This window comes from Myotis nattereri (genome assembly GCF_964212035.1).
Source record: "Myotis nattereri genome assembly, chromosome: 16".
Classification (NCBI taxonomy): Eukaryota; Metazoa; Chordata; class Mammalia; order Chiroptera; family Vespertilionidae; genus Myotis; species Myotis nattereri.
In genome coordinates, this window is record NC_138091.1 from 18080710 (window position 1) to 18107362 (window position 26653).

Sequence of the window (26653 nt, forward strand, 5' to 3'; positions counted from 1 at the left end):
ATTGTGTGGATGGTAGGAAGCCATGAAAAGCTCCAGAAGGCTGGCCCTGGTCACTAGTCTGTGCTTCCAGAAGATAACTTCCTGTCAAGGACTGCTCATTGTACAGGGAGCCTGTCTCCATGTAATAGGCACAGGAGGCTCTGGCCAGTGTGGCTCCATTGGTTGTGCTCAGATCATGTTTTGCTCTCACATGGATGTTTCTCTCCCTCTCCCTCTCCTTTTTTCTCTCTCTAAAAATCAATTAAAAAAAACCCCTTTATTTGTTGTTGTTACTCTTCATCTGAGGATATTTTTCCCCATTGTTTTATTTCTTTTTTTAGAGAAAGTAGGAGGGAGGGAGGAAGGGCGAGAGAGAGATTGAGAGAAACATCCATGTGAGAGAGACACATCGACTGGCTGTCTCCTGCACATGCCCAGACTGGAGCTGGGGATCAAACCTGCTACTCAGTTATGTGCCGTTGTCTGAGAATCAAACCCGAAACCCTTTGGTGTGCGGGCCAACGCTCTAACCACTGAGACAATGGCCAGGGCAACAAAAATATATTTTTTTATAAAACTAACAGGCACAGGTGACTAGAAAGAATGAAAATAACTGATGTGCTTGAGCACATGCAGTGCAAAGGTGAGCGCTGTTCTAACCCTGCACAGGCTCACTCACTTCATTCTCACAGTCAAGGAGGCACATATTGTACAGAGAAGGACAGACACTGAGGCACAGAATAGTTACATCACTTGTTCGAGGTCACACAGTAAGAAACAGACCTGCGCTGGCTCCCCGGCAGCCTGGCTCCAGAGCATCTCCAGCTCTCCACCAGCTCTCGGGAAGGTTTGGGGTTCCTTCTCAGCCAGGAAACTCAGCCCCAGACCTCACGCCAGAGCCTGGGGGCCAATCAGACACCCAGCTCTGGGGCCAGGCGGCTGGGGACAATACCTTTCCACTCCGAAGCCCCAAACCTGCGCCACCCTCTTGCTCAAACAAGTGTCCCAGGAAGTTCAAAACCCAAATGAAGTATAAATAACACCCAGGCCCTCCGCCAGGACTGGCTCTCCCAGGAATGTCTCCCCTTGAATAAGGCTGGTCACAAAACCAAGAATAAGCCTGCTGCCTGGCTAGCAGCTCTTAACAGTCCAAGAGAGCACCTACCGACGTTCTGGCAATGATCCTTCTTAACAGCTTCCCCTCTTCCTCTTCTTCCTCTGATCAACCCAAATCTAACCCGACCCAGTAAATATGAAGCAACCCACACAGTCCCTCATTCAGTCCGTCAACAAACCCTGGATCTGTTCTGCACGCCCTGCACCTGGTTCCCTGCAAAAACCAAGCTTCTCCCAGAGTAGAGAGCAGGGTAGGAACTGAGGGGCCATTTGCTCTGGGCGGGGAGGGTGGACAGGGACAGGATAGTCTGTCACTGCCAGGCCTGGGATGCATCCAGCAGGTGAGCCCCACTGGCAACCCCCCTGTCACTGTCAAACCTTCTACAGTGATGGGGGCATTCCAACAGCGACTTGGGGTGTCTGAAGGAGATGTTGTTCTGCTTTATACAAGATTCACAAACTCACCATTTGGACTAAAGGCCAGTCCCAACAGAAGCACCCTGCCCGGCAAAGACTGGAAGGACACTGCCCAGCCCCCGGGAGAAGCCTCCATGCTTCTCTCCCCAATCCAAGTGAGCCGTCCTAGGGCGTGGCTCTCCCGCTGCCCCCCGCTCCCTGCAGGCCCTGGTCATTCTTGTCTCCCCGGCTTCCTAAAGAGAGATGGAGAGCTGGGCGCTTCACAACCCATGGACGAAGAGCCAGAGGGACTCTGCCAAATCCCGAAAGAGAGAATGGCGCCGGGACAAGAACCCAGGGCCCCTGCCCGCCTTCACTCCAGAGAGAGCAACCCCTGAAACCTCCAGCCACAAACCGCTGGCCCTGGCAGCGGCCGCGGGCTCTTCGCCCAGATGACTCTGGTGCAAACACAGCCCGTGGGTAACAGCGACCTCCGCTATCACTTACCAAGCGCCTGCGATTAGCCAGGCTGAGTGCACCGCAGGTACAGCTTCCCTTACGCCTTCAAGCCACCTTTGAGGCAGACGCTGTTATTCTCCCAGTTTTCAGATGCGGTCACTGAGGCGCTGAGAGGCTAACGGAACTGCCCGTAGTCACACAGCTGGCAAATGGCAGGGGCCAGCTTCGGGCAGCTCACGATGCCATTCCACAGCTAACAGCTGCGCTGGCCACCAAATAACCAAAGGGGACTCACCAGCTAGACGCAGGCACACCCCTCTAACAGCGGGGCGCGATGAGCTCCAGGCCGCTGCTACTTGAAGGGAGAGCTGGGCGGTGTGGGGAGAGCTGCCTCCCCTGCCTCCGAGGGTCCCGGGCCCCTCCGTGGGCCGCGCTGCTCGCTCTGGCAGGGATGGGCTGTGGGCGCGCTCTAGCACTCAAGGAAAAACATTTCCAGCGATGGTAGCAGCTGCTGTTGCCGCAGCTCTGATTCCCAGAGGATCCCAAAGCCTTTCCCATCATTTTTGCCCTTTTTCAGAAACCACTTAGCCGTTGCCCCTCCTCCCACCAGGCCAGGGCTGCAGTGCACTTAGCCACACACAGCCCAGACCAGCCAGAGCTGTGTGTGACCTCAGCTCTCAGGGAAGGAGGGCGCTGCTCAGGCCTCGCAAAGCCACCACTCCACAGGCAGGGGGTCCTGAAGAAACAGCTCAACAAGGCAGGGCCCCAGCCCATCTGTAAGGCCAGGTGACAGGTGAGATCGATGGAAGCTGAGATTCAGTCATTCAAATCTCACCTCCTTCAAATAGCCTCCCGTCACCCCCGCGGACCTGGCCTGAAATGCTCACCTCCCCACTCCTGCAGAAACCTCAACTGTGCCTTCCCGTGGCCATTGGTGCCTGCGATCCCAATGACAACGATAATGGCAGTGAGCTCTCCCCGGGCCCATGCAGTGTGCGGGTTCTGGGGTAGCACTTCATCTGCACCATGTCATCCGCCCTCACAGCGTTTCATGAGAGTGAGTAGGATTCTGCCCCCATTTTGCCCCAAGGACAGTGGTAAGCGTACCGGTCTCGTCTGGAGCTTCCTAAAGCTTGCATTGAGTTCTTATTTCTCTGATGTTCCTATCTTGCTTCACAGATTTTAATGGCTCCAGACCCTCCATTTCCCCTCTCGAAGCCTTGCCCGTGCCTTGCCGAGGAGCATGCTGACCAGCTCTGAGTGGCACTGACACCAAGCGGCGGTTCTGCTAAGACTCATGAGATGGCGGTGGGGACAAGACCACAGGGCTGGGCCTCGCCGCCATCCGTGTGGTTTTCTGGGTCATGATTTGAACAGGGTGTTCTTGAGTTTATGTAATGATGTACCCATTAAAATTCCTTGTAAATAGATCATGTTTTAATAATGACTTCCAGTAGGGGGTGCTTCGCCAAGCTCGTGTGTGATGGGGACAAGAAGCAGTGCAGGTGGGTGGGCCAAGTCTTTTTTTTTAAATAACATTTTTATTGATTTTAGAGAGGCAGAAAGGGAGAGAAGAAGGAGACAGAGAGAGAGAGACAGAAGAGAGAGAGGGAAGGGAAGGGAAGGGAAGGGAAGGGAAGGGAAGGGAAGGGAAGGGAAGGGAAGGGAAGGGAAGGGAAGGGGAGAGAAGTTTCCTCCCGTTCACACTCCGGGCGGGCATCAAACCCACAACCCAGGTATGTGTCCTGAGCAGAATCGAACCCATGACCTCCCAGTGCACGGGACAACCCTCCAACAAACTGAGCCACACCAGCCAGGGCAGGGTGGGCCAAGTCTTATGTGACCTCCGTTAAAACTGCTAATATCGTGAAGGGCCAGTTCTCCCACTTCGTGTACCACCAGCGGGCACACTGACTTGCACTGAGCTCTCAACCTGGCAATAGGAGCCCTAATTCATTTTCTTCATCTACCTGGGCTCCTCACAGATTTGAAGCCAGACTTTCTGGCACAGTTAGCAACCTGCAAACTCCCATGTGCAGGAAAAGCCTGATTACCACAGCCAGGAACCGTCAGCCTGGCATCTCTAGGAGGGCAGGACCCGGGCGCTGCCAGCCCCAGCCCCAGCCCCAGCCCCAGCCCCAGGGAGAGTAATTAAGGCACCACTGGCAGATCCCTGTTACCCACCCAAGGGCAGTGACAACTCTGCTAGTCTGGTCTCGAGCTTTCTAAATCTTGTTTTAACTTCCTGACTTCTGTGTCTTGCCTCCCAGATTTGGAATGGCCTCCGGGGTCCCAGGACCAGATGACAAACTACAACCCTGAAAGCAACTTACTTTCCTTTCTGCACTTGGCCTGTGCAGGAGTGTCACCAGGTGTCACTGAGTCTGAAAGACCAGCTCCCGCGATGGGCAGGGCTCTACAGAGGGCTCGGCATGCTTCGAAAGTGGGTAGAGGCTCAGGGTTGTGCTGTGGGGCAGGCATCCGCTCAGCACCTCACTCTGCACCTGACAGCCGAGCCTGCTCTGCAGAGCTGGGACCCAGGGCAGGGACTGGAGCAAGAGCGAGGAGTCGCTGCACGGTCAAGGTTGTGGGCAGGGAATGGAAGTGGGAGAAAAGGCCGTGCCGTGCCAGACTCTGGCTGCATGAACCAGGCGGCGGCTGAAGCTCTGGGCCTGCTCCTTAATCCACACCAACGGGGAGTGCCTGCCCTGCCCGCTTTGTGGGGCTTTGCTGGGGATTAACGAGGACACGGGGTGTGAACGGGCTCTGAGCGGCAGAGCTCCAGGCAGGCAGGAGGGTTGCTCTCATCCTCATTATTTCAGCATGAGAACCACATCTGCTGGCTGCGGCGCTTATCCGGCCATTAGCTTGAGGTTGGGACTAATTGTTTTTTAATTTTAAAAAATTTGCTTAATGTTTTCTGAGTCACCCAGTGAGCATCTCCATAGCACGAATATCTCTCTTTCGGATTAGTCTGTCTGTAACTGTGGCTGCAAAGAGGTCAGTGCCATCGGCCCTCTTTCCTGCGGGCCCACTGTGCACGTTGCGAGCACATGGTAGTGAGTGGGGTAAATGAGATGGTCTCTGCCTTTAAGGAGGCCAGGACGGGTGAGAAAGGAGGGTGATGCTTACAGAGCGGGGCTCCCTGAAACAGGGACAAGCCAGGGGCCTGCAGGATGCAAGCGGCCACTGTGATGCAGCGGCAAATGTGCTGCCAGGGAGACTGCAGCAGGCGATGGCATTGAGCTGGGCCTCGGGCGGGGCAGGGTCCTGCCCTGTGAGGAGAACATTCCAAAGATGGGCCCCAGCCCAGGTTAAATGTAGGAAGAGGACAGGGCAGAGAACCCCTAACAGGGACCCTGCCCTCATGGAGCTTTTCAGTCCACTTGAGAAGAAAATGGAGAACATGAAAGCCACATAAACATGATGTGGGTATAGCAGTTCCCAGGGAAGGCGGTGTGTGGCAGAGGGCAGGGGAGCGAGCGGTACTCGGCACCCTGCAGAGGCTCCAGCCACGAGCAATAGAAATAGCAGCAGGACTGTTCTCGGACAAGCCTGGGCCACGGGAAGCTCAGCCCTCAGGGGTAGAGTGGGAAGCGGCCACACTGGACGTTGGGCTGGGCTGCCTGGGCTTGCAGGACACCATCTGCTCCCAATCTTATATTTACAGGCTCCATCCACAGCCCCCTGGCAATGCAAGTCAGAGGCCAGCTCCCCTGACCACAGGGCTGTCAGCTGTCCTTCGGCTTCTCCTGGAGGGGCCTTCTTCCCCAGGGGCTCCAAGATGACCTCACTCTGGCTGAGAGAGAAATTATACAACTTCCTGAGTGATCCGTCTCCCCAAAGCAGAGAGGTATTTGCATTCAAGCAACAACGACAAGGCTGGAGAAGAATGAGTTTTAGTATCTGAAGTTCAATCAGCACAGCCAGGCAGAGGCACCTAAGAGCATCAGACAATCACGTAATTCACAAAGTGACATTTACAAACAGACGGCATGACTGCTTCCCCAACACATAGCGGCCTGGGTGCCTCGGCGTCTGCCCGAGGCTGGGATGGCCCTGGGGAGTCTGGAAGCAGACACAGTGATGGCGGCCTACTCCTGGGAGCCACGCCATGGTCATCCCCGCCGACCACGGGAAGGTTTCAGATGCTCCGGGGTCCCTGCAAGGCTCTGTGCCGACTCCAGTGGGAGTCAGGCCCACGCCAACAGAAAGAAGAGCTGGGGCCTCGGGGATAAGGGGTCCTCTCTGGTTAACTCAGCCACCTGTCTGGGGGGGGAGCATGCCTGGGTGCCTCAGAGTCTGCCTGAAGGCTTCCAAGGTTGTGCAGAGGCAAAAACACACTGCTGCACACACTCCCGGGAAAGGGTCCTGTGGGGGCTGGTCAGTCTCATGGGAACAATGTGAGTGGTGGGGCCACACAGCACCCGCCCCCTGCCGGCCTTGCTCCCCGACTCTCCTTCCCTGTTCCCTGCCCTCGGGCCAGCTGTGTTGTGAGGATCTGGGGCCGCCCCAGCACAGCATCCTCTCCTTGGGGGGGAGTCCATGGCAAGAAGGCAGGCACAGACCCCTGCATCTTCACCTCAGCCCGCCTGCCCCACACAACCAGCTGTGGCCAGGGGAGATTGAGACTGGAAAGGGCTCATGTGGTCCAGTCCAGGGGGAAGGACTCTTCTGACAGTAATGTGACCCGCATCAGAGCTGCCTAACCCTGGAAACAACCAATCCGTAAGCTGGAGGCGGGGTGGAGGGCGGGTCTTCTCTTTGGACTGGGAGCCACAGCCACCAGGCGTGTTTGGTGTCTGAAGTCCACATTTATTTTCTCTTTGTCTACACGTGAATCACAGGTGAGCCTGCTGACCGTGATGCTGGGTTACTTGTCTCTTTTCCTTTTTTCCACCTTTACATTGGCAGCCAGCTCCCAGGTGAGTCTCGGTCAGAGGCACTGACTGGGGACCTGGTGGCTGACTCCCGGCTGCATTAGTAGAGTGTGCCCTGGAGGAAAGTCCTTGGTCAGGATGGTGGCCTGAGAACAAACATTGTTTAAAAGCTGCCCACAGAGCTGTCCAGGAAAAGGATGACTCCAGGATCACATCAGGAATGTTAATTAGATAAAATCGGCAACAGGGCTTTGGCCCAAGAGTGTGCGCACTAAGACTCCTCCTGGCGGAGGTTTCGCTGGAGCGTGACCAGCGCTGCCCCCACGGCTGCGTCCACATCCCGCCCAAAGGACACTGGGAAAGGGAAAGCCCGTTGCACCTCCTGCTTCAGCACCTCGTTCCTGGACAGCGCACTCCCACTGCTGACCACCCGCTCCACGCCCCACTCCCTGAGCTGCTGGGACGGGAGCATCGAGTGCAGGTTCTGAACGATGCCTCGGCACAGCGCCCGCGTCACGTGCCCCAGCGAGAGGGCCGCGGAGGAGATCCTGGTCACGGAGGCCAGCTGGTCTGGCAGATGCCTCTCGCCCAGCACTGTTGGCGTGATGGTGAGGCAGGTGTCTCTCTGCTCTGCAGCTGCCTGGATCATGCGTGAATACACAGTGGATTCTTCGACCTCCACGCCTGCCACGAACAGAGAAGACGTGTGAGCTCATGCACCCCTCGCTGCAGGATGAGACAGTACAGCATTCCCTGGGCAGGAGAGGTCTACTACCTGCTTCTTCTCAATGTGGCTGGCTGCTTCCTGCTCAGGGACGCACATAACCTGACTAGCCATGCTCTGCCCCAAATCTCAGCCAGCTCTATCACTGCAGACCCAGCCCAGACTTCAGGGAGAGGTCATATAAAGGTCGTTATGCGAGCCCTAACCAGCTATGAGACCTTGGCCCCAAGGGGCCATCATGCACGTACTGATCAATAAGTACCATCACAGCTCCACCGGACTTATTAGCAGAGTCACAGAATCCCAGGATCACAGGGCTGAGCATGGTCTAGCCATCCCCTGCAGAAGTGGAGAACCACCAGTCTAGACCGGTGCTTCTCACATTTGACTATGCATAGGAATCATGTAGGGATCTTATTAAAATTACAATGTCCAGATAAGGGAAGTAAACCTAGAGTAAAATCATCAGCACATTTAATTTATACAAACTCCACTATAGCCTAGCTGGTTTGGCTCAGTGGATAAAAGCATCGGCCTGCAAACTGAAGGGTCCCGGGTTCGATTCCAGTCAAGGACACATGTCTGGGTTGCAGGCTCGATCTCTAGTAGGGGACACCCAAGAGGCAGCCAATCAATGACTCTCTCTCATCATTGATGTTTCTATCTCTCTCTCCCTTTTCCTTCCTCTCTGAAATCAAAATTATTTTTTTTAAAAAAACTATATTGTCCATGTTCAGGAACTAGAGAGAGAGAGATCCTTTTAAAAAAGTCTTTTTGCATTTTCATGGTTCTTATTCTGAGGAAACAAAGAGTGTTTTGAAGGTTCGTGGATTCCATGTAACTTAACCTTTTATGAAAATTTTACAATTATGTCATTTTATTGAAAAACATATAAATGCAATCACATGTATTTAGATAAAAGACACACTTATTAACCAGAAATGGAAATATTACAGCATAAAGTACAAAAATAAAACTCTTGCTGTATTCAGAATACCTTGAATTTGCACAGTCAAAATTTGATCAGCAGGACTCTGGTTAAGCTCTGCTGAATGAGTATGTGTCTTTCCTCTAGAAATTCTACTAAAATGTCAGAAAACTCACATACTTGGTGGGTAACCTATTACAGGTGTCCAAGCATGTACATCTGTAGGGCTGAGTCCTTGGAGGGGAACTGCTAGGTCCAAAGATATGCACATGACACCCCCTCCTTACAAGCTGTATCAATTTACACTGCACAGCAACACATCAGAGCGAGTCTCTCCATGTCCTAGCCAACAGACTGTGCTGGAAACTTCTAGAAGCACAGATATAAATGTAAAGCCATCAACTAATGGGGGGAAAGGGAAAGGAGATAAAGAAAAACAGACCAATCAAGTAGAAGACAGAGAGACTAAGGAGATGTGATGACTAAATACAATGTGTATCCTGGATTGAGTCCTAGAACAGGAAAAGGGCATTCGTAGAAAAATCACTGAAACACAAATAAAATCTACAGTTTAAAAATAATAATGTGTATTTCTTTAATAAGAACTCAAAAAAAATGTTTTTATTGCTATCTTTGTCGCAATAGCACATTCTCAAAACTTCTTTTGAAGCCTCACCTGAAGATATGTTTATTGATTCTAGAAAGAGAGGAAGGGAAGGGGAGAAAAACACCCAGAAACATTGACCGGTTGTCTCCTATACACGTCCTAAACCCACAACCTGGGTATGTGCCCTGACCAGGAATGGACCCCTTGACCTCTCAGTTTATGGGACAACATTCCAACCAACTGAGCCCCACCGGCTAGGGCCGTTACAGCGTTATTCCTCACTGGCCAACACCCAGGCCCCGCGCAGGCCTTGTGGAACCTGCAGGAAGGTGTTCACAGCTGGAGGCCTGGGAGATCCGCCTTCTAGCCCGTTTCTGTGTGCCTTGGCTCACCGCCTCATCCGAATCTACTGGTGAGATTAACTGCTGTGAGTTGCCAAATGTCCACACCACAGGCTTAGAATCATAGAACATCAGAGCTGGGAAGACAGAGACGGGGGGACGTCCAAGGCCACACGGTGACCTGGAGACAGAGCGGGGAGCCGAGGTCACGCCCCTGGGTTGAACCCGCCACACAAACCTTATTGAATAAGTGTCGTATCACACTCACTGCCACTACGGGCCAGACGCTGTTCTAAGTGTTCACATTGACTCACCGAATCCTGTCCTAGGATGACCCCCATTTTCAGATAAGGGAAGTAAAGCACAGAGGAGGTAAGTAACCCTCCCAAAGGCATGCAGGAGGCGGCAGAGCTGAGATTCAAACCCAGGCCACCAGCCCCAGGGTGCTGCTCTGAACTACCACCCCAGTGTAGAACCCTATATTCCAACCTCGGGAACAAAATGCAAATTCAGGGTATTCTGAACACAGCAAGAGTTTTATTTTTGTACCTTATGCTGTAACATTTCCATTTCTGGTTAATAAATGGGTCTTTTATCTAAGTACATGTGATTGTATTTGCATATATATGTTTTTTAATAAAATGACATAATTGTAACATTTTCATAAAAGGTTAAGTTACATGGAATACATGAAGCTTCAAAACACTCGTTGTTTTCTCAAAATAAGAAGCAAGAAAAGGCAAAAAGACTTTTTTAAAGGATCTTACAGGGAAAGCGAATATTCCCAAGTCTTTCAGGGGCAAGGAGAAGTGTCACTTCTGTAGAAAGAGAAACACTGGCCCAAGTCAGTAAACAACTGAGACCCCATCCAGTTAAACCAGTGCCTAGATAAAGGGCTGGCCGGACAGTTCTCAGAACTGGTTCTGCATCTTGAAATCCTCCCCTGGTGCAGGTAAAACAAAATCCAAGTCCTATCATTTAAATGAATCCATCCTGAGGAGACCCCAGCCAAGGGGTCAGAGCTCCCCCCAACCCCGACCTCCCGGAGACCCACGGGAGTCAGCAGCACTGTCTGGTGACTGAAGGTAAAAGCCTCGCTGCTCCCTGCTGCCTGGCCTCCCCCTGTGACCGTGTTGGATGCCTGATTCTGGGAATGGCCTGATTTTGAGCTCCTACTGGTAACCAGTGAGTCTGATCAACATGATTTCCCTAGACTGGAAATTTCATTTCTACCTGAAGTGGTTGGAGAGGTTTCATGTTTCCCTGTGAGTGCAGAGCAGAGGAAAAGCCGAACCAACTCTACCCTGAAAACTGGAGACGAGAGCAGGAGGACTCCAGAGTCTCCAGGGACCCTCCTGAGACAGGGACTCAGGATTAAGTCTGTGAGGATTTTATAATATTGTAAAATACCAGATTTTTCACTCATCCGTGTTTGATCCTTTTATTTTCAACTGTCTGTAGTCATCAGAAGGAAAACCCCAACTGCAAGGGACCCAGGGGCTCACTGACAAAGAAAGTAAGAGAGCAGGGCAGGGGAGAACTGGGAGACTCTCTGACACTCCACAGTCAAGGTCAAGAGAGAGCGGGGGGGTGGCAGCTCAGGAGATGAGAGGAAAGCTAGAGGCTCAGATTCCTAAGGAAGGAAGAGAAGTTCTGGGTCTGAGACGTGAATCTAGAAGCTTCAACAGCACGTTCACTGGCGTGATGGAAGGACAAGCAGAGAGGCAGAGCTGTGTGGGCACATCTTACCGAGATCCGCCATCCACTTGACCAGCATCTGGACGAACGTGGCGAGCACATTGCCCCCATTGAGGGAGGCTGCCACCGCCAGGTAGGTTCTGTCGAAGTACGGGAAGTAGGCGACCGGAGCTGCAGGGTCTGGAGTCGGCGCTGGCTGGAACCCTGACGGCATGGAGGCTGCCAACTGAACCGAAGTGCTGATGTTGAGAACTGGGGCCCAAGAAAAGCAAAGGTTAGGTCTGTCGGGCTAACTTGGAGGTCACAGTCACAACCAGGCAGGGGAGAGTGTGCTGGTTTGAAAATCACGTCCAGCCCAGCCGGTGTGGCTCAGCGATTGAGCATCGACCTATGAACCAGGAGGTCACGGTTAGATTCCCGGTCAGGACATATGCCCGGGTTGCAGGCTTGATCCCTAATAGGGGCCGTGCAGGAGGCAGCCAACCAATGATTCTTTCTCATCGTTGCTGTTTCTATCTCTTTCTCCCCCTCCCTTCCTGTCTGAAATCAATAAAAAAATATATATTTTTTAAAGGTCCAAAATTCTTTGATACTATTTCTTTCCTTCAGGAGGTAGAGCCTAAATGCCCTCCCCCTGAGTGTGGGCTGGACTCGGTGACTTGCTTCTAGTGGGAGAATAAAGCAGAAGTGACAGTGTGTGACTATGGAGAACAGGTCGCAAAAAGCACGCAGCTTCTGCCGCGGATGGCTCGCTCTGGGAGGAGCAGGCAGTGCTGTGAGCGGTGCTGTGAGGAGGCCCACGCAGCAAGGAGCTGAGCCCCCTGCTAACAGCCACCAGAGGGAGCTGAGAAGGGGACCCTCCAGCCCGGTCAAGCCTTCAGATGAGGGTGGTCCCAGGCCACCAACAGCTTAACTGCAATGTCACGAGGAAGCCTGAGCCAGACACTCCAGCCACACCCACACTCCTGACCCTCAGGAACCATTTCACCTGTTTTAAACACAGACGTTTACAAAATAATTTCAAACACAGGTACACACACGCACACACGTGCACGCACGTGCACACACACACACACACACACAACACACGTAAAGGAACATGTGTGAGATAAGAAACGTTTGGTGTTTTTAGGCTGCAAAACGCCATGGGTGATTTGCTACACAGCAGTAGACAACTATTTAGAGAGTAAAACTTCAGCCGAAACGTGTTATTCGCTGCGAAGGTCTCGCTCATGTTCAGCCAGTTCTCCTTCCTCTCATTTCCAAGGCGTTTTTCTTAACCTCCCCACGAGCAGGGGAACGCCCAGACCCAGCACAGAGGGGCCGACTTCCTCCTCTAGCTCAAGGCCAGGCCTGCAGATGCTCCAGGAGTCTCTTCATTTCTCATAAGACCTGACCAAAAGGCCTGTTCTTCTGCATCTGCTGGGGGCCAGACTAACTGAGGCAGCAGCCCACGTTCCCCCGCACCTGGGGGGGGGGGAGGGGTCAGAAGCGAGGAGAGCAAAAACAAACCTCAGAAAGCCAGTAACACCTACTTCCTGCCACATCAAGCCTCCCACCATCACCAGAAGCCAGAAGCAACGTGCCCTCCGCCTGTCCCCTCTGGTGGCCATGTCCACAATGGGGGCCGACCAACTTAGCCCGTGTGTATGGCACAGCTGAGCACAGGCTAGCAGCCCATCTGCAGCCAGAGACTACAACCCGCTCAGTGAAGGCGGAGCCCAAACCTCACCTTCTTCCCATCGACAAGCCCCGCACTCACCACACAGCAAGCTCGCCGGCATCCACCCCTCTGTGGCGGGAACAGCCTGATATTTGAAAACCACCAGGTGGGAGGAAAGAACCTGGCCTTTACGGGCACCACCCCAATGCCTCACAACTGCCCGGGAGGAAGGCACCGACACCCTCGCCAGGGGTGATGACAGGGAACCAGGAGGAAAAGCGCCTGCCCAGGTCACCCAGAGCGGCTGGCATTCTGGACTCCAGAGCCCACTGCGTTCCCTGCCGTCCACGCTCTGAGATGGAGGGATATACGGAGAGATGGTGTACTGGGAAAAATTAAGTCACAGAATAAACTCAGCATGCTTTCCTGGGGCATTGATTTTAGTTGAAAATTGGGGAGAAAAAGGTGTTTGAACTTTTTGACCTTAAGTGATTTTTATCACAAACAAAATGGACAGAATTTCACCTTTCCTGCTCAGCTAATCTTGAATTAATAGGAATTATTACCAAAACCAGTCACTTGAAATTATTTCTTAAAAATGTAATGAAATGGTGAATAAACTACTACACAGAGGCTAGTGCCGGTCAGACTTTTTAAACTCAGAGTTGAATTGTAATAGTTCTAACTGATGGAGGGAATAAAAGATGTGATGACAAAGGGAACCTAGGTAAGATGAAGGAATTCTCTGTCCCCCTTGATAACCAGGAGGGGCTCCCAACCAGGACTAGCTCAGCCAGGCTGTCCCCAGGATCAAGGGAAACACTCATCCTGCAACCACCCTGCTCGGCAGGCAGCAAGTCCCACCCTAGCCCAGGGTAGACACCAGCTGTTCTGGTAGGGCCCAGGAGATAAGAACAGCTTTTCCCTTTTTTGTGTGTGAGAGTAGCTTTATTGATATGTAACTCACATAAATTCGCCATAAAATAGACCCCTTTAAAGCACACAATCCAGGGGATTTTAGAATACTCACAGAGTTGTACAACCATCACCACAATCTAATTTTAGAACATTTTCATCACTCCAAAAAAGAAACCCCATACCTGTCAGCAATCAGCCCTGGCAACCATTAACTCCTTCCTGTCCCTGTGGATTTGTCTATCCTGGACATTTCACAGGCATGGAATCATACGATGGGAGGCCTTCTGTGACGAGCTTTCTTTCACTTTCACGCACATGTTGTGGCATTTTAGCTGTGTGGATGGACCACATTTTTTAAATCCGTTCATCAGTTGATGGGCATTTGGGTAGTTTCTCCTTTTTGCAAAGTATGAATAGCGCTGCTAGCGACATTCATGTACACGTTTTAGACTGTTTTCCAAAGGAGCTGCACTACTTTACGATCCCAGAAGCATGTGCTTACATTTTCAAATGGTTGAAAAGAAATCAAAAGAAGATTTCATGACATATGAAAATTACATGACATTCACATCTCGGTGTCAATAACGAGTTTTTTTGGAGCACAGCCACGCCCATTCGTTTATGAACGGCTGCGGCTGCTTTCACGCCCCAACAGCAGAAACTACATGGGCCACGAAGCCTAATGTATTTGCAATCTGGCCCTTGGCAGGAAAGGTTTGCCAACCCCGGCCCTACACTGCTGCCTGCACCTCCCTGTGGCTCTCGGACACCAAACGCAGAAAGGACTCTAGGCTTTTAATCAGATGAGACGAAACTCCACCTGACAAACACAGGAAGTCAAAAACCCTCGTCTCCTCATCTATTTTCTTGGTCATGGAGTTACACAGGAACCAGCCAACTAGGGAGCCATCCCCTGCCCTGGACCTCGGGAGGAAAGGCACAGACCGGGGTCAGGGCAGAGCTGGGCCTGCTGAAGTGTAGGCTCCCTGAGCGGGGCTTCACCTGCAGGGGGAGGGTGTTTCTCACGTTCACAGAATAACGGTGGAAGGCAGCTGAGGCTTTCCGGTGTGTGTGCCTCTTGGACCCTCACCCAGAGCAGAAGTCTGAGGAGAGGGCAGAAGACTTACCTGCATCTGTCCTCTGGGCCATACAGGAATAGACGGAGGCCTGTAAGTCACCCAGGGCCACGCCTACCCGGGTGCCCTTCGGGATTTCAAACCACGCATGGGCCGTTCTGCCTGCCACGCTGGCGGGCTCGGCGATGTCGGGGAGCAGGTGCACGGGAAAACCGGAGGCCCTCAGTCTGCAAACGAGAAGTGGACAGCGCCTTGACCAGAGCCTGGTTTTCTGCTATTTGTTGTTTCCAGAAAACTCAACAAAGGAAAGCGCTACAAGTCAGAGAAGGGAGGGGAGAAGCCAGTGTTTGCACAGGGGTCTCTCTGGCTTTTTGAAAACTATGAGAAATAGGCTGGGATTTTTTTTAAAGAGTGAACATTGGCCCGGCTGGTGTGGCTCAGTGGTTGAGTGTCGACCTATGAACCAGGAGGTCACACGCCTGGGTTGCAGGCTGGATCCCCAGTCGAGGGCGACAGGAAGGTTTAGGTAAGAGCAGGCGGCATTGGCATCCGGACACTGTGTCTGAAGGGAACACAAATACCCTGCAAAGGGAATTTCAGTGCAAAGTCACGGTCGGTTAGCATGGGCCACCCCAAAGTCAAACCCTTCAGTCACCTCCTGAATACCAAATGCACTCATCACTCGGGGTTAGTGAGCGGGGCTGTCAGTGTTATGAAGCATGCTAGAAAGTCCTTTACCTGAACTACCAGGTGCTTTGTGTTTTATTACAGAGCTCAGAATGGGGGCCCTGAAGGAAGTGGACTTATAGGGCACTGGACTTCTGGACCTGAAAAGGCAAATGATTGTTTAAACAGAACTTAAAAGGCATCTCTCGCACCTACTGCTTCCATTTCTTAACCTTATTTTAAAATATATTCTAGAGTGAAAGTTGTTCTTTGAAATCTGTAGGTTGGGCTGGGTCACAGAGAACCGGGGAGACCACCCTAGGTATTGGGGACCGTGGGGAAGCAGGGCAGCCCTCCCCAGGGCTTCACTTACCACCCGGCCCACCCATGCCCAGCGCCTGGAATGCCCACTGTTCCCAAATGGGAACGCCCAGTGACTCTCCAATCTGGGGTCCCGCCCTTCGGCTGGAGCCAGCCTGCAAGGCTATACTCACATCTCCACGTTCCAGCTTTGGCTCTGGGTGTTGAAATATCCCCAGCTGGCGGCATTCTGGTCAGACATCAGGGGTCTTGGCAAGCCACACAGCATGGCAACCACATAGTCATGGATGGTGCCAGCTGCGTCGTAGGACTTCAGGAACTCGGGGCTGTTTTCATACCAAAAATAATTCAACATGGTCTATCGGCGACTTAAAAGCCTGGGCTGCACCTAGCGGTGGACAGTGAGGACCAGGCATGGCAGAGCTGAGTGGCAGCCGGAACCCCACGTGTGTGGCTCCCCCAAATGGACCTCCTGAGGTGTGGCCCTCCAAGCAAAGCTGCCTTTAGGGGAGGGGACATCAGCCATTCTCTGCAGCCCTGACCCCACCATGAACTCACCACATGACCCTTGGCAAGTCCCTTGTCCTCTTAGCCCCTTCTCTCCCCGCTGGTTAGAACAGGGCAACCAACAGAGAGCCCTCAGGGAAGCAAAGCAGCTCTAGGCCAAGTCTAGGTCACATCACTGAGGGATGGAGGGACGCTGACCAGCTGGAGGAGCAGCCCCCGGGAAATACAGCACCCGATGCAGAGAGCAGTTGTCTGTACCTATTTTTCAAAAGCCAGAAGATGGTTGCACAGCCAAACCCCGTGGCCACACTGAGATGGGACTCTGGCCGGGGCAGAGAAGCCAGGAACTCACTGCCACATCGGCCATCCTGCCAGGTGACCAGGTGGCTCACAGCTCTGGGTGTGAAGGCAGGGGCAGCCCCTCCCTCTGTCCATTCACAGCCTGGAACAAAGGAGAGTAGCAAAGTCAGAGAAGAGGGCAACTGACCAGCAGCAGCCTGTCCTTGAGACGCTCTGCCAGTGAGGTGCCAGCAGACCGTGTCACCCATGAGAACGCTCCACTCGTACACATGGTCCCATCAGGGCACCTGGGGTCAGCACCCGGCTCCCCATCGACATCTATGGGACTCTGGGCAAGTCACTCCCTCCCTCCATTTGTCCCACTTTTCCTAAGTTCCTTTTTATTCATTTTTTAAAGTTGCTCTTATAACCCCTCCCCGCCCCAGGTAAGAAAAGAAGTGTAGCACACTCTCATGTCCCCTAACCTCTGTCCTTTGAACCTGCATCATAATGAGATTATCTAGACTTGTATGCCAGGGATACAGACCATAAGCAGCAAATACACAATACCAGGTACTTTTAGTTGCTATGAAAAATATACAGCATGGTAAAGGCGTGGCTCAGTTGGTTTGATTCCCAGTGAGGGCACGTGCCCAGGTTGCTCGTTTGGCCCCCGGTTGGAGTGTGTGTGGGAGGCATCAATGTTTCTCTCTCTCCCTCTCCCTTTTGTACTCTCTAAACCAGGGGTCCTCAAACTTTTTAAATAGGGGGCCAGTTCACTGTCCCTCAGACAGTTGGAGGGCCAGACTATAGTTTAAAAAAAAACTATGAACAAATTCCTATGCATACTGCACATATCTTATTTTGAAGTAAAAAAAACAAATGTTTTCGGCGGGCCGCATGTGGCCTGCAGGCCGTAGTTTGAGGACCCCTGCTCTAAACAAATCAATAAAAGCATATTTTAAAAAAGAAAAAGAAGAAGAAGAAGAAGAAGAAGAAGAAGAAGAAGAAGAAGAAGAAGAAGAAGAAGAAGAAGAAGAAGAATATCTGGGGATGCGTGTGACAGATAGACGGAACTCTGAGGGTTCTGTCAGTCTCAGGTTGGTCTCCCTGGCCAGTGCCCAGAAGACCAGGGAGGCGCGTTACAGATGCCCGCACCTGAAGCACAGCACGCTTCTCCTGGGGGATGGGTGGCTCCTCCTCAGAGCCATCTACCCTCACAACACATTCCTACCTCAACCTAACTCTGGGTTCTTACCCAGCCCTAAAGCTGGATCTCTGCGGCTTTTCTTCAACCCCGCTATCTGCTTCCAAAATTCTCTTGGCATTTTTCTTTTTTAGACTATCACATTTATTTTCTTTGTATTATGAAACAAATACGGAGTCCTTACCAAGTACCCGGTATTATTCAAAGCACTTTAAAAATATCAATTCATTTAATAGACATAATAGCCTTATAACATAGATGTGATAATTAGCCTCACTTTAAACATAAGAAAAATGAAGAGCAGAGAAGTTAAAAATCATTTGCCAATGTTCACCTAAGTGGTAGACCCGTAGCCTGTTTCAGTACAGAATCTGGCCTGACCGACACTCTTCCCTGTTTGTTCTTTCTTTTCTTTCTTTTCTTTTGTAAAGAATTGATATTTTAATTTTTCTTAATTACACACACGCCAAGTGAATGCATTCTCAATATAAAATGTTCAAACATTACAGATCAAGCAAAAGGCCGGCTGGATGACTCCCCCAGAGTCCAGCCCCCTTCCTGTCACTGTCAGCACTTGCCGGGTAACTGCCCAAAGTTTACGCTCACACATATTTTGGTTGGTTTGGTTGGTCTGAGTTGGATTTGGGGTTTTATTTTGTTTTTGTCTTTTTTTAAAAAAAAATAGTACTCTGCTGCATTTATTTTTCCAGGGGTTGTGTTTATCACCCAACAACATGCTCTGGAGTTCTTCTCATGTCCGTACACCTGAAAGGGCCTTATTCTTTGTAAACTACTGCACGTCACCCTCCAGCGTGGGCATCCGAACATTATTTAACCGCTCCCCTGTGATGAAGTGCTACAGTGTTCACTACCATAAACAGGGATGCAGTGGGCGGCCATGATTATGCCTCCCCACGCACACATGTGTGTTAAAGTACTTTTCCTGAATAGATTCCCAAGTAGGAGCGCTGTGGATTGATAGCAGCTGTCTTATTTATTCTTCCTTTTAGTAGAAGCTATCTTGTTTTTAATAGGCCCCGCCACACTGTCCGTCAAAACAGCTCTGCTAATTGACACTCCCAACAGCGGTATTTAAAAGAACCAATTTTCCACCCCTTTGCCAACTCTTGGCATTTTGATATCTTGTGACCCAGTGGGTGGAAAATGATTTCTCACGGTTGTTTTCATCGAAGCCTCCCCTAATTACTAATGACACTGTCCTTTCTGTTATTTGTTCTTTATATGGACCCATATGCGTCCTCTGTCTACTATGCACCAGCAAATCTTTCCTCCCCGTCTGCTGCCTGGCTCTTGGCTTGGTTTTATGGTCCCCACTTCTCTCCTGCTGTTTCTGCGCCTGAAAATGGAGTCTGGAAACAGGCGTAACCACAGGCCTCTCAGAAGACGCTGGTCACTCCCTCCCACTCCTCCAGCTGCCTCAACTGTACCCTCGTGGAGGCACTTAGAAGCTCTCTGCGCCGGTTACTGGTCCCCATCTACGTTGACTGCCTCGAGTGTGCCCTGGAAGGTGAGGGCTTCATCCATTCCTTTCTGTGGCTCCCGCGGGGCCCAGCACAGAGCCTTATACTCCGTATATTGTAGGTACTAAACCCAAACTGAATTCCAGCCACCGTTAAAAGCGGGACAGCCTGATCCCAAATTGATTTCACCCAGCTCTGCTGAGCAGGTACCATCACCGCCCAACAGTGGCTTTCCTCCTTCCCAGAAACAGAAAACAAGACAAAAAGGCATGCGGCTGGCTCCATGAAATATTCAACAGCCTCTCCAACGAGAGCGATGGCTTGTGCGGCTGTGAGAGACCAGGAGACGGGCAGAAAGGCAGGCGTGGGACCAGACCACAATCATCAGATCTCTGCTGTCCTCTTCGGAAAGGGTTTTAGTATTAAAAGGGCATTTATTCTCGTTAATGCAAAATTAAGGAGTTTAAAAAGCTTTTACAACCTAGACTCCCTCTGAGAGGTCAGTTCTAACACCCTAACCGGCCTCTGCTCCTGCTACCGACGGGAGCCAAGCAGCGCCTGTGGTCCCAGCTGTCCCCACAACAGGCAGCTAAGAGGGAGGAAGGATGGAGGGAGCCTGCACTGGCTCATCCGGGCACCCAGCCCATCCAAGGATGCAGCCCTAGATGCCAGTCACGCTGCTGAGAAGCAAGTCACACTCACTTGGCCCCGGGGAATCAGAATCGCTGACTCTGGGGTGAATCCAACGTTCAAATGCCCTTAACTACAGCCCCCCAAAGTGGCCATCCATCCTCTGCTTAGGACACCTGCAGTAAAATGTTGGCATTTTTAAAGCTGGGTGATGGGTGTATTGGTCCCTAATACTATTCTCCTTACCTTTACATCAATATAGAATTTTTTATAATTGCCAAAATATTTTCAATGCTTGCCATAACCGGGAGCACACAACTTCCTATGGAGTCTAATCCCTCCTGGGACATGCTGTTGGGAAGTTCTCCCCTCATTAAGCTGTCGTGCCCCCTGTAGCTCAGGTCCTCCCAGAGGCCTTTAAAAGTTCAGCGTCTGTACTCAGACATTCCTGGGTTCAAAAGCTGGAGTCGACACAGAACCTAGACACAGAACCTACACAGAACCTAGAGACAGAAGAACTTCGCTGGAGAAAACATGGCAAAAGATCCTGGACAAAAACTGGAGATCCAGACCAGAACCTAGAGACAGAACCTAGCGAGAGAACCTGGCTGAAGAACCTAGAGACAGAACCTGGCTACAGAATCTGGATAGAACATGGCAAGAGAACCTGATTAGAACCTGGTGACAAAACCTGGCTGGAGAACCTAGCGAGGGAACATGGCTACAGAACCTGGCTGGAGAGCCTAACCAGAACTTCGCTGGAGATCCTGACCAGAACTTGGCTAGAGATCCTGGCTAGGCTGCTGATCAATGAACGCTGTCTCCGTGTCATTCCTTCTTCGCCAACTCCGTCCACACCTTTGGGGACCCCTGGACCTGCTGGGGTTGGACCCCAGCACATATAAGCATAACCAATGGACATAAGACACTGGGGGGTAGGGGAGGCCAGGGGATTGTCAAGGGCGGGGGAAAAAAAGGAGACATATGTAATACTCTTTGTAATACTTTAAGCAGTAAAAAAAAATTAATTAATTAATTAATTAATTAATTAATTTTAAAAAGCTGGAGTCCCCACTTGCTTCCATATGACCCCAAGCATATATATATATATATATATATATATATATAATTTTTTAAAATATACTTCTATTGATTTCAGAGAGCAAGGGAGAGGGAGAAAGAGACAGAAACATCCACGATGAGAGAGAATCATGGATCGGCTGCCTCCTGCACACCCCCAGTGGGGATCGAGCCTGCAACCCGGGCATGTGCCCTTGACTGGAATCCAACCTGGGACCCTTTCAGTCCGCAGGCAGACACTCTATCCAGTGAGCCAAACCAGCCAGGGCCCCAAGCATATTATTTTAATCTCTCAGAATCTCAACTTTTCACCTCCACAGCGGGGGCAGTAATGTAGCTTATGTCACAGGGTGTTGGGAAAGTTCGATGAGATCATGCAGGTAGCATCCTTTGCCTAGCACTTGGCATGTAAATTGCTCAATGCTACTTCGCTGGCTTAATTCTCCTCCTGGAGGCCAAACAGAACAAGTCACCCACCCTGGCACTAGGGCAGACCTCCTGATATACGATGATTGACTAAGTAATGCCTCGCTAGCAACTGAACCCATGGAAAGGACACACCCTGGAATTTCAAAACCACAAACATCTGTGATTATATTAATAGTAATTTTTTTAAAACAGAAGAGTTTCCTCTGTGTCTTGGCATCTCCTACAGCGATACGACCTCCTGGCTGCCAGCAGTGACGCTCTGAGACACTGACATACAGAGAAAGCTACGGAAAACCCACGGCGCAGAATCCTACAGGGAATCCGAGAGAACTCGCTCTCCTGTTCCTGACTGATGGGCTGATGATGTCGAATGAATGGATAGTTCAGATTCATTAACACATCTGTACAAGTCAGGACGTACACAAAACACGGGGCACTGCACAAAACAGCGTGTGCCACTGCATCCCCACCGCTGACCCTCCAGGCAGCCCTTGGCAGCGCTTTCTCGTTCCACGGTGACTCTTCAGAGCGTGTGGTCACCCCCGGAGCCCCGCATACCTTGGCCTGTTTTCCAAAACAGGACTCCATGCATCTGTCCTGACACTCCGATGCCACCGACCTTGCGGAGCTGCTGCCGGGGAAGAGCAGCAAGGCACTCGTTTAGGGCTTGGATGATTCTACTCACATCCTGCTCCCGCGCCTGGAAACAGAACAGACACATAGGGCCAGGGCCTGCAGGGATTTCCTCGGCGGTGGCTGCCCAGATGATTCCACTGGGGTCCCGTGCTGACCGGCCGCGGGGAAGAGATGCGAGACTGAGGGTTCGGGGAAGAGATGCGAGACTGAGGGTTCTCCCCACTTCCCCCTGACTTGGAGCAGGAATGTGGTGGGCAAGGTTGCACTTCCTCCCTTTACGATGAGGCACAGCTGCAGACGAAGCTGGGCAAATGGCCCAGGCCCTGGTCGCCCCTTCACGGTGGGTGCAGTGAGCTGAGGAGAGCACTGCCCCTGCCCTACAAGAGCTTACAATCTAGCAGGAAGGGCAGGAAAGCACAAGACAGACCAGGCTGTCAGGAGGAATGAAGTAAGGGTCTCTCCCAACGCACAGAGTGCTGGAGTACGAGAAGGATGAAACACAGCAGCGAGGAACATTTCCTAAGTGCCCTGAGGGCCAGGCCCTGGACTTGGAAACAAAAACCCACCTAGAGAAGGCAGGCATGAGGAAGGCCAGGGAAGACCTGGTACAAAACCAGGGGAATAGGCTATGCAAGGGGGTGGTGGGTGGTGAGGCTGGAAAAGAGAGGCTGGGACCCAATCAGTGGGCTTCAAGCCCAGGGTAAGGGGCTCTTCCAATGGGTCCAGGCTGCCTGTCACTACTTGAGCCAATTCAGCAGACACAGGATTGAATCATACATGAGCATTCATTCCAGTACTGCCGGTAGTATGGGAGAGCAGCAGGTCATCCAGGAAAATCTGCCCTGCACCCCACCATAAGCCAGCTGCTTACATGGAGTAGGATAAAGATTACATGGGGAAGTAGAGCTTACAGGCATGGGGAGGTAAGCTACGCAGGCTGGGGTGGGACTCCGCTGTTTGGGCAACACGGTTGTTCATCTTTCCATGAGATTAGGCAGTTTTTTTCTTTTTATATATTTTTATTGATTTCAGAAAGGAATGGAGAGGGAGAGAGGGAGATAGACTTATCAATGATGAGAAAGAATCATAGATTGGCTGCCTCCTATATGCTGCCCCACCATGGATCGAGTCCACAACTCAGGCATGTGCTCTGACTGGGAATCAAACCGTGATCTCCTGGTTCATAGGTTGATGCTCAACCTCTGAGCCATACCAGCCTGGGCAACAGGCAGTTCCTGAACGAGAATGGACCGAATCCCAAGGTTGACTCCCAGGTCCAAGGTGGACTCCCAGGTCCCGGGGCATATAACTCCAAGCCAGGCTAAAATGTTCTTTCTTTAACCAGAATAAGGCAACCACGGTTAACAGAGCATGATTAATCAATGTTATCCAATAATTCAATTAAAAAACACCATTGCACCTGTTATTTTGTACTTTTTAAAATATGTGTACTAGAAAATTGAAAATTACAGGTGTCAGGAGGAGAAGGAGGGGAGGAATGGGAGATATCTGCAATACTATCAACAATAAAAAATTTTTAAAAGATAAAATTTAATTTAAAAAAAGAAAATTACAGGTGTCGCTCACATTTGTGGCTCAAATTTCTATTGGGCAGCCCTGGTTTAAAGAGTTCACACATGGCAATCAGGTGGAGAATCAACCCAGGACAGAGGAGCTGCTGTTTAAAATGGGCCCAGGGCAGGTGAGCTGTGTGGGTGGGGACCGTGGAGGAGGGAAACGGGCCAGATGGCAGTGAAAACAAGGAGACAGTGTTCAGCGGGCAGCTGGTTGCAGCTGTAGGGTGCGATGGGGAACAGACAATGGGTATGCCCACGTGTGACAGGATAGGCACGCTCCCCATTCCTTGGCTCAGATTATCAACTGGTCTGCATCCAGATCAAAGCCTAGAACTTCAGAGTTGAAAAACTAACCTGGAAACTCAGTCAACCCTCCTCCTTTACGCCTCTTTTTACAAGTGAGGAAAGTGAGGCCCAGAGAGAAAAAATTAATAATGCAGAAAGGGTCACAGAGCTTCTCTCAAAAACCGTAGCTGCAGACACCGAAAAGCCTGACCTTCCACGCAGCTGCCAAGCTTGACCATGGTGTACACAACACTTCTAAAGACTAAGAAGTATGGTCATGAGGGAAGAACAGAACCATCAGCTATTCTATCCATCAGTGGTTCTCACCCCAGTGATTTCCGTCCCCTGGGGGACACATGGCCATATGGGAATGTTTTGGGGGTATCACAACTGGGGAGGAAAATTCTGCTAGCGTGTCGAGGCCAGGGATGCTGCTCAACATCCTACAAGGCACAGGACAGAGCCCCCAACAACGAAGAATCAGCCAGCTCAAAAAAATCCACAGTGCCAAGGTTGAGGAGTCCTGCCACAGATGAAATTATAGGAATGCTGTTTGTCCCAGAGCACAGCACACATGTGGGGTTTGCCAGGGGGGGCTATCACTGGCCTCCCCTAAACCCCTCATTAGGCAGGTGTGGTGCACTGGGTGTGTCTGGAAACACAGAGGTGCCTGCAATGCTGGGGGCAGTGGGGAAAGTAATGCTCAAGAAATGGCCTATTTCAGATTAGGGCACTGCCTACACCCGCTCCCTGTGATCCCGGCTCTGCAGCTCACTCCCACAGAGCCAGAGTCCTGAGGTGAAATAATCGTTCTAAAACGCCCTGATGCCCCAGCCAACCTGACTTTGAAAGCCTCTATGAAAATGCAAAGTGTTCCTGAAATCTTAATCCTCTGAAATGCTTCTGAGCAAAACGGACTCTGAACCCTAATGAACTGAGTCCAGATATGTGGCAAGAGTTGGGAAGACAGCCCCTGGGAGTGGTGTTTGGCTCGGAAATGGAGGCTTGTGGCTAGATGGGGCCAGAGGCCATCTACTTCAAGTTGGAGAAGAACAAGCTGAGATCCAGAAAAAAGGTTACTCAAAGTTCCCTGGTATTAATTTCTGTTGTCAATTAACTAAACATAGAGCCACCTTTTTCAGGGAATTAATGGAATCCAGCTCTGAGGATTGACCTTTTCTGAACCCACATCTCACAACAGAGCCCACTGTGGTGAAATCCTCCAATTCTCTCTTGCAGCTTTGACAAGACTGGTTGTAGTGCATTATTACATTTCACAAGGTAAACGTTGTAGGGTACCATCATCAATCTGAACTTTCTAATGACGGGTCTTTCAATATCTTTCTGTCGGTCTGTCTTTCTTCCAAAGTCTTTCTATCTGTCCTTCTATCTGTTTTTCCTCCAAAGCGTCTCACTCAGCCTTTGGGGCCTTGGGATGGGGTAGGGGTGGGGGGTGGAGGGGGGGGTGACTTTTGTGGGCCAGGTGTTTGAGTTGTTCAGTCCACATTTTGCTCCGTTAGGCCTGATTCTGCATCTGATTTCCGGCGGAAAACCCAAACTCTGCCCTGGGGAACAAACTGAATCCTGAACTTGAGGACACAGGCAGGTACGCGGAGAATTACCCAAGGAGAGGAATTCCCCGCGGGTCAGGTACAGAAAGTGGAGGGCAGAGCGCACGGGGTAAGCATTGAGGACAAGCCCTAGAGGAGGCCAGAGAGTGGGGCGATCGGTGCCGACTGGGGGTGGGAGGGGGGTGTGCAACAGGCAGGTGGGGGGCAGGCAGGCTGGGGCAGTCAGGGAGACTTCTCCGAGGACGGGGGTGTTGGGGCGGCCACCTAGAGGAGGAAGAGGGTGGTCAGGGGGCCCTGGAGGCGGCGCAGCTCCGGGACACAGCCTCACCTGGGGCCCGGCCGCCGCGCTCTGGGCCGCCGCCTCGGCCCGCGCGGCCCGGACACAGCTGGCCAGGACCACGAACCCCGATGGGTCGTCGGGCGCCCCCTCCACCACGGCCGCCTTCACAGACGTGGTGCCCAGGTCGATGCCGAGCACGACCGACGACGGTGCAGCCATGGCCGTGGGACCAGCGTAGGTTTTGTCCGCTGGGCGGGGCTCCCTCCTGCACCCTAAACCCAGGACCGAGGCGCGGGGGCGGGGCCTCGCCGGCCAAGCTGTCAGCCACACGCCAACTGAAGGCTGATCGTCTTCCCATTGGCCGAGGAAGGGGGAGCCGCGCGGCGGGCCCGGCGATAGGCGGAGAGACGGCGGAAGGCGGGACCTGGAGGGCACCGCCCTGTCGGGCTGCGATCCAGGACCGTGGCGGCAACTACCCCCGCCGGACAGCCTCTGCCTCGCTCTCAAAACGACTGCAGAGTCCGCGGACAGGCGCTCGGGGCTCGGAGAGCCTCTGCGTCCCTAAAAGTGTCTGAAGACTCCCTCACACCGAGCCTCCATCCCTGCCAAGGTGCCTCCGCTCAGCCCCAGCCCGGCTTCAGACTCGTCAAAACTACCGCTCCCAGAGTGCATCGCGGGAACCTAGCGACTCCGCGAGTCAGGTGACTGGGGTCAGGTGACTTCGGGCCCGTCCTCCAGCAGACCTGGCCGGACCGGGGAAGCGGGTACTGCCCGAAGCATCTCCTACGTCTCGTGGGTCGGTCCCAGAGCCTCCGAGGATCTCAGGTGAGAGCCGGCGCGGCCCCGACAGCCTCCTCCCCCTTCCCCAAGTGGAGCCCCTGGGGCCCTGGGGCTGGTGCGGCAAGCCGGTCGGCAGCCC

The 26653-nt window shown here is 52.0% G+C and overlaps 1 protein-coding gene across 1 annotated transcript; it reads right to left on the reverse strand.

Annotated features, from left to right (window-relative positions):
* Positions 1 to 5834: 5834 nt before the first annotated feature.
* On the reverse strand, positions 5835 to 25987 carry SHPK (sedoheptulokinase). Its single transcript, XM_081110625.1, has 7 exons — positions 25783 to 25987; positions 21944 to 22085; positions 16538 to 16721; positions 15946 to 16098; positions 14837 to 15012; positions 11180 to 11380; positions 5835 to 7514 (listed from the first exon to the last, which is right to left on the reverse strand). Exons 1-7 carry the CDS (start codon positions 25951 to 25953, stop codon positions 7102 to 7104), a joined length of 1440 nt encoding a protein of 479 aa, XP_080966751.1. The 5' UTR covers positions 25954 to 25987; the 3' UTR covers positions 5835 to 7101.
* Positions 25988 to 26653: the final 666 nt, after the last annotated feature.